This window comes from Gymnoscopelus microlampas, assembly GCF_963454915.1.
Source record: "Gymnoscopelus microlampas genome assembly, chromosome: 11".
Lineage (NCBI taxonomy): Eukaryota > Metazoa > Chordata > Actinopteri > Myctophiformes > Myctophidae > Gymnoscopelus > Gymnoscopelus microlampas.
Genome location: NC_139948.1, coordinates 27,291,958 through 27,307,071, shown reverse-complemented (window position 1 = coordinate 27,307,071; position 15,114 = coordinate 27,291,958). Strand labels below are relative to the sequence as shown.

At 37.7% G+C, this 15,114-nt stretch overlaps 3 protein-coding genes across 3 annotated transcripts; 1 reads left to right on the top strand and 2 right to left on the bottom strand.

Annotated features, from left to right (window-relative positions):
• Nucleotides 1-97: 97 nt before the first annotated feature.
• Nucleotides 98-1,363, bottom strand: LOC311054690 (galectin-2-like; the record flags this gene model as incomplete). The annotated part of the gene is made up of 4 exons (XM_084070694.1): nt 1,254-1,363; nt 895-974; nt 451-619; nt 98-244 (listed from the first exon to the last, which is right to left on the bottom strand). The coding sequence occupies exons 1-4, from the start codon at nt 1,260-1,262 to the stop codon at nt 98-100; spliced, it is 405 nt and encodes a 134-aa protein (XP_083926820.1). The 5' UTR covers nt 1,263-1,363.
• A 1,843-nt stretch (nt 1,364-3,206) lies between these two features.
• Nucleotides 3,207-5,926, bottom strand: LOC311056296 (galectin-2-like; the record flags this gene model as incomplete). The annotated part of the gene is made up of 5 exons (XM_084072814.1): nt 5,765-5,926; nt 4,928-4,965; nt 4,667-4,746; nt 4,231-4,402; nt 3,207-3,353 (listed from the first exon to the last, which is right to left on the bottom strand). Exons 2-5 carry the CDS (start codon nt 4,934-4,936, stop codon nt 3,207-3,209), a joined length of 408 nt encoding a protein of 135 aa, XP_083928940.1. The 5' UTR covers nt 4,937-4,965; nt 5,765-5,926.
• Nucleotides 5,342-15,067, top strand: pick1 (protein interacting with prkca 1). The gene is made up of 13 exons (XM_084072813.1): nt 5,342-5,481; nt 6,411-6,483; nt 6,768-6,879; nt 7,184-7,312; nt 8,419-8,485; nt 8,756-8,845; nt 9,127-9,180; nt 9,384-9,446; nt 9,829-9,962; nt 10,426-10,518; nt 10,675-10,725; nt 11,058-11,202; nt 12,110-15,067. Exons 2-13 carry the CDS (start codon nt 6,443-6,445, stop codon nt 12,370-12,372), a joined length of 1,242 nt encoding a protein of 413 aa, XP_083928939.1. The 5' UTR covers nt 5,342-5,481; nt 6,411-6,442; the 3' UTR covers nt 12,373-15,067.
• Nucleotides 15,068-15,114: the final 47 nt, after the last annotated feature.

Below are 15,114 nucleotides of genomic sequence, written 5' to 3'. Positions count from 1 at the left end.
TTCTCACTTTGTCAATCATTCAAATATACAAATCACACAGAAATGTTGACACTTCAGTTGTTCAGTGGGCTTTAACTTGGTTCAAAGTAGTTCTTTCCTAGCAGATTTTAAAAGATTCGACTCTGAAGTCTCCTCCAATGCAGACGTAGCTGATAATGGGCCTGACGTCATGGTTGGGGAACTGAACTTCCTCTCCATCAGGAAGCTCCACTGTAAACATGTCTTCAGTCAGCTTCACAACAATCTAGAAGAAAGACAAACATGTTGATGCAAATTTTGTAGTTCAAGAACTATGAAAAGATACATACAGTATGGAGTGCAAATTGACCTCAGTATCCATGAATTGAATTAAACAAACAAAAATGTTTAAAGATAGGCCTAATATAACCACTTTATTTTGTGAAAACACTATTTTCCATCACCATTTACTGTGTAACCATATTGTCTCACCTTCACTTCAGAGCCCTTCTGTAAAGGGTTCTGTGTCCTCTCCTCAGAACCCCAGCCACCTGACAGCCTTGAGTTGCACACGAGCACGGATCCATCTTTTTCCTCACAGAAACGAGGGTTAAAGTGCAGCGCCAGGTCATCTCTATCCCAGCCCAGGTCAATGCAGAACCTGAATTTGTTGTCATTTAAGAAAATGTCAAGTCGTGCACAATTTGGAATGAGGAATAGATTGTGTTGAACATCAATCAATAATTAGATACATCTATACACTATATTTTTTTAAATGTGAATTGTGAATTTACACATGGCTCATGATTTACATATTACCATTGCTGCTTTAAACCACAATTCTTTTTGATGAGTAACAGTTTCTCACTTGAAGGCCCTGAGAGTGAATAATTTCTCAATGTATTTGCTATTTGCTTACACAGTATATAGGTTTACCTGTTAGCATTATGTAAAATCCGTCCCTTCACTTTCAGACGATCTCCAGCTTTCAGGGCCAAATTGTTCAATTCAACTTTCTGAAAAACACATAGGATATTGCAGTTTAATGTTTCTTCAGTAATTATTATAATTGATAATATCTGACTGACACTATGATCATTGCAGTAGCCTTTACACGCATGCATACACACACACGCACACGCACACGCACACGCACATGCACACGCACACACACACTTGCAGAAAATAATCCTCTATTTAAGTTTTTAAAATCGATTGAAATCAGTGTCAAGGTGACACAGACTACAATAATATAAAACACAATTAAACCCTCAAGGCAAGGCAGTCCAACATACCATGCTCATTTTGATTCTTGGGAGGCTTGAGAATAATCCTGGAACAGAGATAGAAAATGGTCTTTAGTCCACAAACACAAACCTCTCTCCAACAACAGCAGTGATCTGAGTGATCTGTCAGTGGCTGTAGAACAGTAGGCTTTTTATACAAGATCCAATGAGACAAGGAAGAAGCAGGGCATGTGAGTGTTCATTGACTGAATCATGACTAATCATACATCATGATGAAATAATCTATTGAAAGGTAACAAACCACTTTCAACCAATTGATTCACTCAGCATAGCAGTTTCCTTCACAATGGAAACATTGATAGAATGTGGTGGTGGTCTGCATTTCTATAGTGATGAAGATGAACTGCTGCCTTGATCAATGAGTAATCTATATGAACAATGCCGGTGTGCAATGTTAACATTAGTCACCTGAATGCCCTTTGGGTTCTGCTACAACTGTTCACAATATCATGAAAAGGGGATTATGACTTAAATGACATATTCTTTGTCAATTGCACATAATTATAATAAATTATAGTACCTTTTAAAGACTGGTAGTAGCTTAGTAACTTCAGTCATGGTAACACCTTGAATCCAATATAAGATTAAAAACAAACATACATATACAGTATATACTGTTGACAATATTGCATACATGACAAATGACTTAACACAGACATAATGGGTAGGGGTGAACAAAAAGAAAAATACCAGGTCATTACTGGGATCAGTGGGATGAACAATTAGGTTCTAAGACGAGTTTTAGAAGAAAATGAGTGCTAGACTATTCCTTTTATTCGTGAGTTGAAATGAATAATGTTGGTTATTTTCTTATTTTGTCTTTTTTTCTTTGTTGTGATGTGAGATGTAATGTAGATATAAGTACAATACTGTGGAAAATACTAACCATTCAGCGTATAAGAGAAAGTAATACTGAACTTCTATCAACAAGTCAGTTGTTTTTTATTAATATCACTTTACTGTAAATTGTTATTTACCGTAGTATTTATTTGTACCTAGCAAATTGGTATTGTGTATTCTTTGTTACTTTGCTTTAAATATTTATCACTTTTGCATTATTACTTTGTATTTTACATCATAGAAGGAAACTAAACTCTTGCCTATTCCGACTGTTAGCATTGAATTCAAATATGTTCATTTTTAGTGTGAGTTTAGTGTGTGGGGGGGGGGGGGGGGGAGTAATCTAAAATGCTTTTAGTGCTAATAATTCCATATAAATGCATAATGGGTTTTATTAAGGTCATTCGTATGAATACTATCAGCAAATCAGGCCATTTAAAAGACTCTTCACAGCTTAGAAGTGTAGAAGTGTCTTGCATTTTAATCTTAATGCCACATTCATGTACACTGTATATAGCTTCATGAATGAGAAAAGCTTACAGCACCCAAGTACAAGCAAAGATATAACATTTTAGGGTAGAGGATGCCTAGCAAGTAATTACACAGCCAAGATTACTAGTGGCCACTGTACAGTATGACCAACTTGTTCTGAAGTCCTGTATCATAGTATTGTTGACAAACTTGACACCAATATACAAGAATACATTTTACTTTCAGTTTCCACCTGTTTTCTTTTATGCCCCCTGAATCTCTTTATATTCTGATTCATTTTAAAACATACTTTAATTATATTGCAAATAGTGAATATGTTTCCAATACATTTTCTATTAAGATCAACAATTTATAGCCCATTTGTGTTCAGACTTTTTTATGACATACAGTACATTGAAGGATAATATCCATTTGAACAAGAATGTATGTGTAGCAATATATAGACAGTAGTCATGAATTATGAATGAATGAATGAATGAATTAATAATGAATACATGAATACAACAATACTTCACAATTAATTAGTCCATGTTGTTTTAAGATGATTTCAACAATTTATCACACAAACTGCATAGTTCAAACTGCCTAATTCAATCTAGAGCTCTCTTCCTAGCAGATCTTAAAAGAGGTGAGTCTGAAGTCTCCTCTAACTCTGACGTAGCTGATGATGTCCATGCCGTCACGGTTGGGGAACTGAACTTCCTCTCCATCAGGAAGCTCCACTTCAAACATGTCTCCAGTCAGCTTCACAACAATCTAGAGAGAAAAGAAATGTTGATGGTAATGTTATTGTTCAACGTCAGACATTCCCAGCATCTTTACACCTATGTGGCACCACTGAAATACAACCACAAAAAAAGTGGGGGAAAGAGTTTCCAAGCAGGTCCCAAACTATAGAAAATATACCACAATACTAGGAAAGAAAACAACAGTGAGTATAGAACACTAGTTCATCAGGCAGCACTACTGTATGTGGTAACAACTACATGTGTTACTACAGTTACCTGTATTCCTGCCATCCTAGTGCCTTTCTTATTTTGTGCACAACTTTAGCTTTAATAAACATTCACAGTTTGTTCGTCTACAGTAATTTATTAGCAAACAATACCTAAGGCCTGGGCCCTATTTAGATGCCTTATGTAGACAGAAGAGGATGTACTACTTACATCCTATAGGGCATATGTCCATTTTTTGGATAGTATAAGTGAAAAGAGACAGGAAAGAGAGACACCCCGTGTCTCACACAAGAGAGACACGGGGAATGACACACGTCGAACCTGTGACGCACTGTCAGGCTACATTGAGCCTAAGTGCCCGGACTGCTGGCCCACCTATTAGATTTTTATGCATCTTCTTGTGTGCAAGTAAAGATAGTCCACTAAAGACAGCGTACCGACCAAATGTCTGACACGGCATCCGTAGAAGCCAGCTAGTATCTGAGGTTAAAAATACACATGGTGCACAAGCACAAATGTACCTCATTATCAATGCGAATAGGTTGAAGTAAACACCCATTTAGAAAGACATATCACTACTTCATGTTATGTCAAAACTCCTGCAGTATTTTCTTAATTTGCCCCACCTACTGTACATCCAACACCTTCTTACTTACAATATGTCAATATTGTCTCACCTTCACTTCAGAGCCCCTCTTTAAAGGGTTGTGTGTTTCCCTCTTCTCATCACCCCAGCATCCATCGGTCTTTGAGTTGCACACAAGCACAGATCCATCTTCATCGTCATGGAAACGAGGGTTAAAGTGCAGCGCCAGTTCATCTGCCTCACAGCCCAGGTCAATCTGGAACCTAGATTGAGAATGACATGATTAAAATATGTATAATAATAATAGACTAAAAATTAAAAGTCAAGTCTTAGTAGTAGTGTTAATGATTGGGATGAGGAGTAGGTCCACATATCATTTTCCAAATACACAGTATAGGTCTGTACAGTGTAATTACTGTGCTGCTTATCTAATAAAGTAGGCTTACATGCGAAATCCAACGATACCATATTCCCAGTTAAAGGCCCAAGTGTGAATCATTAAATGTATTTGCATGAAGTAGGTTTACCTGTCAGCATCATGTAAAATCTGGCCCTTCAGTTTCAGCTGATCTCCAGCTCTCAGGGCCACATTCTTCAGTTCAAGTTCCTGAACAACACAATTTAAAGTGCAGTTTAAAGTTTCTTCAGTAATAATTGTAATATGTTAATTTGTTGGATCATCGTCACCAACACCATCATCTGTGAAGTTCAGTTGCAGTAGCCTTTACAACTAATGGCACACAATTTTACAAAATCATCCCCACACACGTCAAGTCAGTCAAACGTACCATACTCATTTTACTTCTTCGGAGGGTTGAGAATAATCCTGAAACAAAAAAGTATTTTTTGTAAAAAAACACAAACTTCACAGTGGGTCTTAATGATCAGAGGCTTGTAGGCTACTCTAGTGACAAACCACTTTCAACCACTATTCACTCACAGCAGTTTCCCTCACAATCTAAACATTGAAAGAATGTGATAAAGATTAACTTCTGCCTTGATCAATGAGTAATCTGTGTAAACAGTGTGTGAGATTAAAAAAAAACATTATTCAGGGCCTTTTGAACGCTCCTACTAAAGTTGCTTTTACCCTTGGATTGAATCAACATTAAAATTATATTATGCATTGAACAATTAAGCTTTTAATTTGCATCATATTTCTGATTCTCTCTCTCCAACTTCCGCTGAGTTACCGGAAGTGACGACGGAAAGTAAACAGATCTGTCAGACAATCCAGAAATGAAACACTTGCAAATATAAGGAACATTTTGATCAAAAACAGCTTTCATATAGATGTCAAGGGACATTTGTATGAGAGTAACTATTGGCCCTTCTTTCAAAGGTAAACTCGCGACTTCTTATTCTTATTTCTTCTTATTATTCATTTGTTCCAAAATACACCTGCTGCTACTGTCTGAGGCTAATTTAGCTAGCACGCTAGCTAGCCCTTTTGCCCTTTTCCCGTTAACGTCACCGTTTGAGGGTCTTTTTTATACCCAGCGACAAAACTCATTTGTTTTTCTTTTGCTACATCAGCTTCATGCATGCTTTCTATCTTGTCAATTGAGTTTTACTTCAATTGTTGTTATTCCAGCTGGCTAACGTCAGTATACTGTTACTGTTACCAGCTGTTTGGTCCAGTTGTGCAGCAGCCAGCCTCCTACAGACAGTGACTGGCTGTCAGACAGCTAAATCCATAGTCTCTGCTGCTACATTTAACTCCCGAGAGTGTACAAATGGAACCCAATGGATCCTCTTCCTTTTATGTCTTAGAGCAGTGGTTCGCAACTTGGGGGTTGGGACCCCCCTGGGGGTCCCCAGATGACAGTGAAGTGACAATTTAAAGATTTTTATGACCTTTTTAATACCTAAAAAAACAGCCTCCAAAATAATCAACAAACTATACTATAAAAACTGGTCAAACATTGGTCAAATTGCTAAATAATATAAGAAAGAGGCAAAGATTGTGAAAAAAGCCGATCTACAAGCTCACAACTCCTTGCAAAGCGAGGCGTTATGAGCTTGTAGTTGTATTTTCACAATATTTATCTGTGTAACCCAAAATGTAATGCCTTAACTCCTACATACCAAGTGATTAGGGTGGGGGGCCCCCAGTTCAAATATGATTATTTTGGGGGGTCACGGCCTGAAAAGATTCAGAACCACTGTCTTAGAGATACACACCCTTAAAAGTACATTATATCTCCCCCTTTCTACATTATGTCATTGTTCAGGCAGACTTGATTGTAATGTTATCCTGTTCAATATCAGGTTACACAAGGACGGGGTGACGCTGGCCTGATATGTTTACAGACATGGACTATGAGTTGGAAGAGGACAAGTTGTAAGTGTATAATGGTCACCCTTAAGTTTTCTGTTCTATTGAACATTTCTATTTTTTTTAATGACTTAGCTCTAAGCTATAAGAATCATTGCCACAGTAACATTTTCAATCCACTGAATTGTATTTTGGGACATACTGTAGAGTGAAATGAATTGCATTGAGAGTAAAGCCTAGTTTATGCTTCATCATACAGCACAAGCGTCATGTTTTTCACTTGAAGATACGGTTGTACAACAAAGTATAAAACAGGTTTAAGGGATGATTTAACGGTGTCTCCTCTAAAGGGGGATACCGACAGTACCTGGAACTGTGACTCTGAAGAAAGATGCTCAGAACCTGATAGGGATCAGCATTGGGGGTGGGGCACAGTACTGCCCCTGTCTCTACATTGTACAGGTAGGTACATGTAAACTGATTTCAGAATAAGTGTTGTACTAGCCTACATTGGTGCCTTGAAGTTTCCATTGCATCTGTACAGTCCTTTGAGAGTACCAGTGATTAAGTGCAGTACAAATAATACAGCAGATTTACTAGACATCTTCAACTAGGAAACGATTGTTAATTTCACATGTACCATAATTGGCACCATAGTCTCATTTTATACAATCTTATATTAGTTTGGCAAAACGGTGGTAAATCCAGGTGTGGTTTGGTTAAGTGAAAAATCTATCTTTTAAATCATATTTCTATTGTCTCGCAGGTCTTTGACAATACCCCTGCAGCTCTGGAGGGGACAGTGGCAGCTGGTGATGAAATAACAGGAGTGAATGGCAAGCCTGTGAAGGGAAAGACCAAGGTGGAGGTGGCCAAGATGATTCAAGCTGTACAGGTACACAGTAATGGGGGATGGAGAAATAGACGGCTGTCATTAACTAATTTACTTTGGCAAAACCAGGCTATTGCAAAATCTCTCTCCTTTGAAAACATATTGAATTTTATACATATAACCTTACAATAATAGTTTTCATCAAAGCCATTCTGTCTCAAGTGTTCAGTTGTTTAACAATGGACAACCCGGTTGGAAAATCTGGTCCCCAGCTGTTAACTGAGAAGGGATGGTAACACCAGCCAAATGGTGATACATGTGTTTTTGTGCCAGGTTAAGTTAGTAACTGTTGCCTGGAGATTATTTTCTATTCTACAAACCAAATGAGCTGAATCAACGTGAAACGTCTTTGATTGATTTTTGGAAGCCATGTGCCATGGATGAAATATTAACTTTTCTACTCTTTTTTTAGTGATTGCATACCCTTTTTTAATTATATGCATTTCATGTACTGTATATATGTATTATGTATGTCATGTGTTATTTTGGCTGCGGTACATTGTCAATGAAAATTCAAACCAAGAACAAGTTACAGTACTTACAGATTACTTCAGTATGTATGAAAGGTACGTCCTGTAACGTATGTCACTGACCTCACTTGATTTTTGGTGTAATCCCAAAATCAGACTGTGCAGAAGAGGGACATTGCTAACAAGCCCAGTTCACTTCTAGAGAAATGGGAACAAAAGATGGTAGCATGTGACATACTGTCACCAATGCAGAGTGGCTGTGTTGTTTTTGGGCTCCATTGTGAACACACAGGAAGTTCCATGACCCCCCCTACAGTGGATTAGAATGAGGGTCCAGTTTAGGAATTAAAGGATTAGATTGTGTCATTGACTGTCCAACAATTGCAAAGACTGCATGTGGAATTTACTCTCAGCATTAGTTGCAAGGTGTGCAAATTAATAGATGGACATTAAGTTTAAGTCAGACTCAGTTCCCTCATGGACATAAATATATATATTTTTTGAATACAGTGATCTCCACATTGATGTAATTATAAAACATATGTATAGGTTTATAACAGCTTATTTTATTCATATACAGGTGTATCTGTATTCTGTTACTATGTATTGTTAATTATGTTTTATTATATGCTTCTACAGGGAGAAGCAACAATCCACTACAACAAACTTCAGGCTGACCCCAAACAGGGGAAGTCTCTGGATATAGGTAATTGCTCCAATAAGGAAATGACTGGAATAGATGAGTAATAATACAAACAATTGTTCACCTTTACATATTATTCGCACAATGAACAATTATTTAATTACCCTCCTGCAAAACACGGCTGGATGGCTCGTCCAAGGACGACCTTTAGAGAGAGAGAGAGAAAGAGCTTTAGTACAGTGTCCACCCATTGTCAATAATATACAATAATAAACACTTTAATTAAGAGCCAGTTAAAACACCATGAATGTATTGTTTCCTTGTTTGTTTCAGTGCTGAAGAAAGTAAAGCACCGCCTAGTGGAGAACATGAGCTCAGGCACTGCAGATGCTCTCGGACTCAGCAGAGCCATTCTATGCAACGGTTAGAGAGTGGAATTTTTATGATTAAATACTATGTGTATACTTTGTATACGTAAATAGATATGTATAATTTATATGAATATGCTGTGTGTGTGTGTGTGTGTGTGTGTGTGTGTGTGTGTGTGTGTATACACACACACACACACACACACACACACACACTAATTGGATTTCATACTGTACGTCAATTTCAATAGTGTAGTAAAGGATATAACTAAGACTTACATTTTTTAAAGACTTTCTCGCATATATTGTTAATCTGTACCTAATGTTTCTTTACAGATGGACTGGTTAAGCGACTGGAGGAGCTGGAGAAGACAGCAGAGCTTTACAAAGGTCTTAAACTGCTTAAGGTTGCCTTGCAGTACATTACACCTTTATCAGTGGTCATTAGGATATTTTTTTTAATTGGGGCTTGAGCTGGTTCTGTTGGGGGACCTGGTTCACTGACCTTGAACATATATTGAACTCAATGCTTTAACTGCAGAAATAAGATATAACTTTTTTTTTCTTCTCATAACGTCTCTGTTTCTTTTAAGGACTGATGGAACACACAAAGAGACTGCTCAGAGCCTTTTTTGAGCTCTCCCAAACTCACAGAGGTATGTTGCATGTCACCCCACCCTTTTCAACACTAGATAAGTTCAATGATAATAATAATTGTCACACTCAGAGCATGTCCCAATTATAACACTTTTTTTTGTTAAACTAATTTAGTCCACTGTAAACACAATTCTTATAATAGTGAGGATAGAATATGCCATGTTGATACAGTATCAAGCACATATCTTGTTAAATGGAAATTTTAGCCAAGTGTGGTGATAGAGGAAAGGCCTAAATCAATAAGATTCATCCACCAAGCACCAAGGTTTACAGCAAATTCCCATGACAGCTCAGCAGGTAGTGTCCAAAAGTAATTGCCCACTTTCAAGCCTCTGGAAAAATCACACTTATTTGGTTGATGATCATTCTAATTCTCCTCAGCATTTGGGGATGTGTTCTCGGTTATTGGCGTACGGGAACCCCAGGCTGCAGCCAGCGAAGCTTTTGTGAAGTTTGCTGAGGCACACCGCAACATTGAGAAATTTGGCATTCAGCTCCTGAAGACCATCAAGCCTGTGAGTACAGGATAGAGTGTAGAGCATTTAATGCTTAATGTTTTGGGGAACACTTAAGCACACAGTATAAAATATGTGAAATTATTTAATTGGTTTAATGGTGTATTTTCTTGTTTGGACTGCATTATTTGATGTCCTCGAGGAGTTTTGAATATTTGCTTTGTAAATGTGGTCCTATTGTTTTGCTGTACCTAATCCATCTGAAATCTCTTCAATGCAGGTCAATGGGTAGGCACTTAATGTGAAGGGTGAATCTTGTTTGACAGATCTCCACCAGTTGTGTGTGGCACCTTTTGTAGTTAGTTTATGGATAGCAAATTGGCACAATGCATAATAGCCAACCAATGGATCAACTTGACCAGTTGCCTTTTTTGTAGTGGTGGGTTTCTCTCCCACTTTATCTGTAAAATCAAATGGCAGTCAAAACCATGCCGTGTGACACTTATTGTATTCTTTTGAACAGATGCTTCATGACCTGAACACGTACCTTCACAAGGCCATACCAGACACCAAGCTCACCATCCGCAAGTACCTGGATGTCAAGTTTGAATATCTAGTGAGGACACATCACCATGCACAATTCATATTTTATTATACATCTGAAATGTTCAACGTTCTTCTTTATGAGATGATGGCAACATGTTTTATAGCTTTACTGTAAGTTAAATGTTGCTTTGCCTGATTACAGTATTCATTCCCTTGTGTTTTTAAGTCATACTGCCTGAAGGTGAAGGAGATGGATGATGAAGAGTACAGTTGCATTGTGAGTAGCCTTATAAAGACCATCAGAGTTTAAAGCTGCACTGTGTAACTTTCCTGTTCACCCGAGTAGAGTATTTTTTCCCCCACTGAGCTTATAGAACCTGCCTGCTTGCTCTGTGGAGAAATTTAATTTTGACCTTCAAGTCCAATATATGACATACAGTAAATGGATAAAAAGACATAATACACCTTTTTTGTGAGTTTTTGTTGAGTTTCTTTGATTGTGTGTATGCAGTTAGACATACATTGGATCTATCTCAGTGAACACCTCCATCTTGTAAATATCCTCATCAATACTTAAAGTCCTGGTCGTGATTATGTTTGTTCCCTCAGGCCATGGGAGAGCCCATGTATCGCGTCAGTACTGGTAACTACGAGTACCGTTTGATACTGCGGTGTAGACAGGAGGCTCGGGCACGCTTCGCCAAGATGAGGAAGGACGTGCTGGAGAAGATAGAACTTCTGGATCAGAAACATGGTCTGTTCTTTTCATCTCTCCTTACTATAACTGCTCCTAAACTGTCTTTTTCTGAGGCAGAGTAAACCATGCTCCAACTGATGTTCACTAGGGCTTTTATTTCTCCCAAGATGAGACAACGTGAAAAACTGTAAATGAAATGACATAACAAATAATATTTTTTAACCACAATGAATTATAAACATGAATTATGTCCTTGTTGACAGCCATGCTGTATTATTTTTAAATGTCCATGAAATGTCCACATAACAAATGAAATGTCCATCTTTAGTTGCATAAACACACAACAAAACAACAATAACAATCATTGTACAGACCAACAAAATAAACAAGTGACATACCGTGTGCGCCTTCTGCCCAGATATGCTCAGGAGTGTTAGTACTTTTTATCATTTTATATATTTTCTTCTTGGCATACACAGAGCTCCTCACAGCTCTGAAACCCTGTTTGTTCTGATTACCAGCACCTAAGCTCACACAGGTGAACCCAATGCTGCCATGATTGGTGTCATGTGATATCTGCTACGGCAGGCCACAATGCAGAGAAAAGTAGAAGGCACTATTTCACTACACTCCATGCACATACAATACCAGTATATTACCCAAAATAAACAATATTCACCTTTCATATTTTCAGAAAATTAATAAAATCAATACCACAAAATTCAACCACTCTCTGGCAATGCTCGAGTTTCCAAGTTCTGTTGTAAAACTTTCATCAAACTTTCTTCAGTTCGGCAAGCCCTTCCGAAGCCGAAAAAAGCATTTGTCGTTGTTTTAAGTATGCTGCAGCCTTTAGACAGTTGATTTTCAACTGAGTCAGCCTGTCACTTCATCTTCTGACTTCTATGTACCCCCCTGCACACACATCTTCCCCTTCCTTCCCCCCTCCTTCATCCCTCTCCAGTCCAGGACATTGTGTTCCAGCTACAGCGCTTTGTGTCGGGCATGTCGCGATACTACGACGAGTGTTATGCAGTTCTGAAGGAGGCAGACGTCTTCCCCATCGAGGTGGACCTCTCCCGCACCATGATCAACTATGGCGGCCAGGCCCACTCCTATGCAGAGGATGACGAGGAGGAAGAAGAGGGCAGCGGAGGAGAGGAAGGAGGGAGCAGTGCAGTCAGACAAGCAGAAAACGGTGCTGAGAAGCTCATTGATGATGAGTGACTGATATGAGGGCCGTGTTGGCCGGTCCTGTGGAGAGTAAGTCTACCACTGAAACCCCTGTTCTTCACTTTGCAGCAGATGATCTCAATGCACTCATCCAGCAATGATCTTTGTGAGTTTTACATTGTATGACAGATGGAATGGTTAATATTGTCAACACACTGGAGTTTACGCCTGGAAAACCCTGCTATATCACTGAATCCTGTTTGCACTGGAATGTCTCTCAATAAATACATCTCAGTGATGTACAGTACAGTAGACCATATAGTACAAATACTTAAATTAGTCATAGATTACATACTTGTACTTTACACAGTATTTGAACTTTACACTTAATTTATATTTGAATAACGATTCATCATAATAGCTTTATCAATCCCTGTTAGTTTTTGTTTCATGGGAAAGTGGTCATAGTTTTGGGGCATAGCTGTGCTTCAGACATCAGATGACTGCTTAATGAGAGCCAGAGTGTGAGATTTGTAGAAATTGATCCTATTCTAAAATGAAGGGTGTGAGTGGGTTCTGAATGCTTCAGAGTAACTAGATGAGTGCATGTGTAGTGCCTTTTTCAGTCTATTTTGAATCAAGTCTGATCTTTGATGGAGTCTGGACTGTTTTGCAACTTATAAAACACTATGGATTGGTGATATGTTGACATTTAGCATCTTAATCTTAAGGGCCATCCACAGCAAGCACTATAACTATATCGTTCACCACTGTCATATAGTCGTGGTATGGAGTATGGACTCTGACATCCACTTGAGTTTGAACGATTTGAAAGCAGTCTTCATAGTTATAGTTATATTGCTTGGTGTGCAGCCCATTATTCCTTATACTGAGTCTGTGTCACAATCTTGGCAGAAAACAATCTTTATTTGTCCTTAGCTGACCTAAAAAGATAGGGACATTATGACAAGTGACTGGATAATTAAAATAAAGTCAAAGTAAAAAATAGTCTTCTATGAAATAAGAAATGATAAAATAACATCAAGTAAAATAAGCATTGTGTTATTTGCTGCTGAACACTGGCCCACTTAAAAGTGTGTATCCAATTAACTTTTCGGGAAGGGAAATATTGACACCTCCAAAATAATCTTGATGAGTGCAATTGTCCAAAAATCCAAAGGAAAAATGTAGGATGGAAACATTAGTAGCCTAATAAATGTGATACCTGGCTAAAGCAGTGTGCAGGATTTTGCTGTTTGTGGGGGATTGACGTATTGTGAGAAAACTGCTGGATACATTATAAGAAATATTTATAAAGGGGAAAAGTGTGATTTGATTAGAGCTGTTTTTGACCAAATGAAGACTATTTTCATTCTGAGCCACAGTGATGTTACATTCCCAGTTAAATGTTTTCTTAGTTTTGGTCTGCATTTAAGCATTTTAGAAATCAGTAAAACTGTTGACAAACCATTGTATTGTTGGTTGAATAGAATGCAACGTTTTTGTCGGAATAGACATATCGGTCTGCTTTGAAGGACTTTTATATGTGTTGAATATGTTAATATCAGTATGATATCATTATGTACACTTTAATTTTTTTTCTCTCCACCTTTGTTGATTTCATCTTGCTTTACTTGGTGTTGCTCTGTGTTGGAGTCGGACAAAATTGTCGCTCTGTTGATTTAGCGTCAGTTAACCACTTGAACAATAGCATCCCTATGCTGGGGGGACCATTTGCCAAAAATAGCAGATCCACCATGCGTTGCAACGTGACGTGTTTTGAGCTTATAGATCGGATATTTTCGGCAATGATATTTGGTGTAGAGGAAAAAAGGAGCAGACCAAGTGCAGACCCGGTCAACTAAGTATTCATTTACTAAGTAGCCTATAGAGGGTTTAAGTGCACACATTTTCCTCTTCATGTTGAAATATTTGAATTAGACATTGTAGATATGATCCAGCTTGCCACTTGGGGGCAGTGTCATCACAAACTGAAATAAATCTCTGACACCTTTTGAAAATAACATTTTTCAACTCTGTTTAAGCTGATGGTTAGGTTTAAAGTCCCTAGTGAGGATGAGGTTAGGTTTTAAGTTAATAAAAAAAGCTAAAAGCATTTTATTTTGTCATGTGCTAATTCTTAATACTTTCACCAAAACAGTTGTCAAGGTGAAAATGTGAAGAGTAGCTTGCCCAGAAGTAACAATTATGGATGACTTGTAGGAGTGCACGTTACATTGTTGCAGGAAAAGCTTCTGTTTTTCTTCTGTTCTCTTCCACTGGAATGTATTCATTGAAAGGGACCTATGTGTGTCTTATATGTTTTGTTTACACATGAGTTCCTAGAGAATTATATTGGTTTAAGTAGTGGTATAATTACTTCTTTTTTTACCATGTGAACCTTAACACTACCTATCAAAAAATAAATATATATATATATTTTCAGGGGAGGGGGATTATTTTGTTTTGTTTAAAAGTGTTCCCAGCAGCTTCATACAGAGGCTATTTAAAGTCCTATTTTACAAGAAGGAATAAAGCATGAAGGATCATTCCTGAAAGCAAAGCAGTAGATCAGAATGTAAATGGTTGAGACAAAGGGTATTTTATTAATTGTATAAAGCTGTTCTTTTTTTTTTTTTTTTACTTTATCTTTGTGTTTGATTATTACTAATCATGGTCGCAAACTATTAGGCTACATTGACTTGAAAGTGTGTGTGAATGTGAAAATGCTCTTTATTAAATTATAAAACATAATCGCAGTTTTGATGTTTGTGTGCCATGTGTCAAGATTTCTTT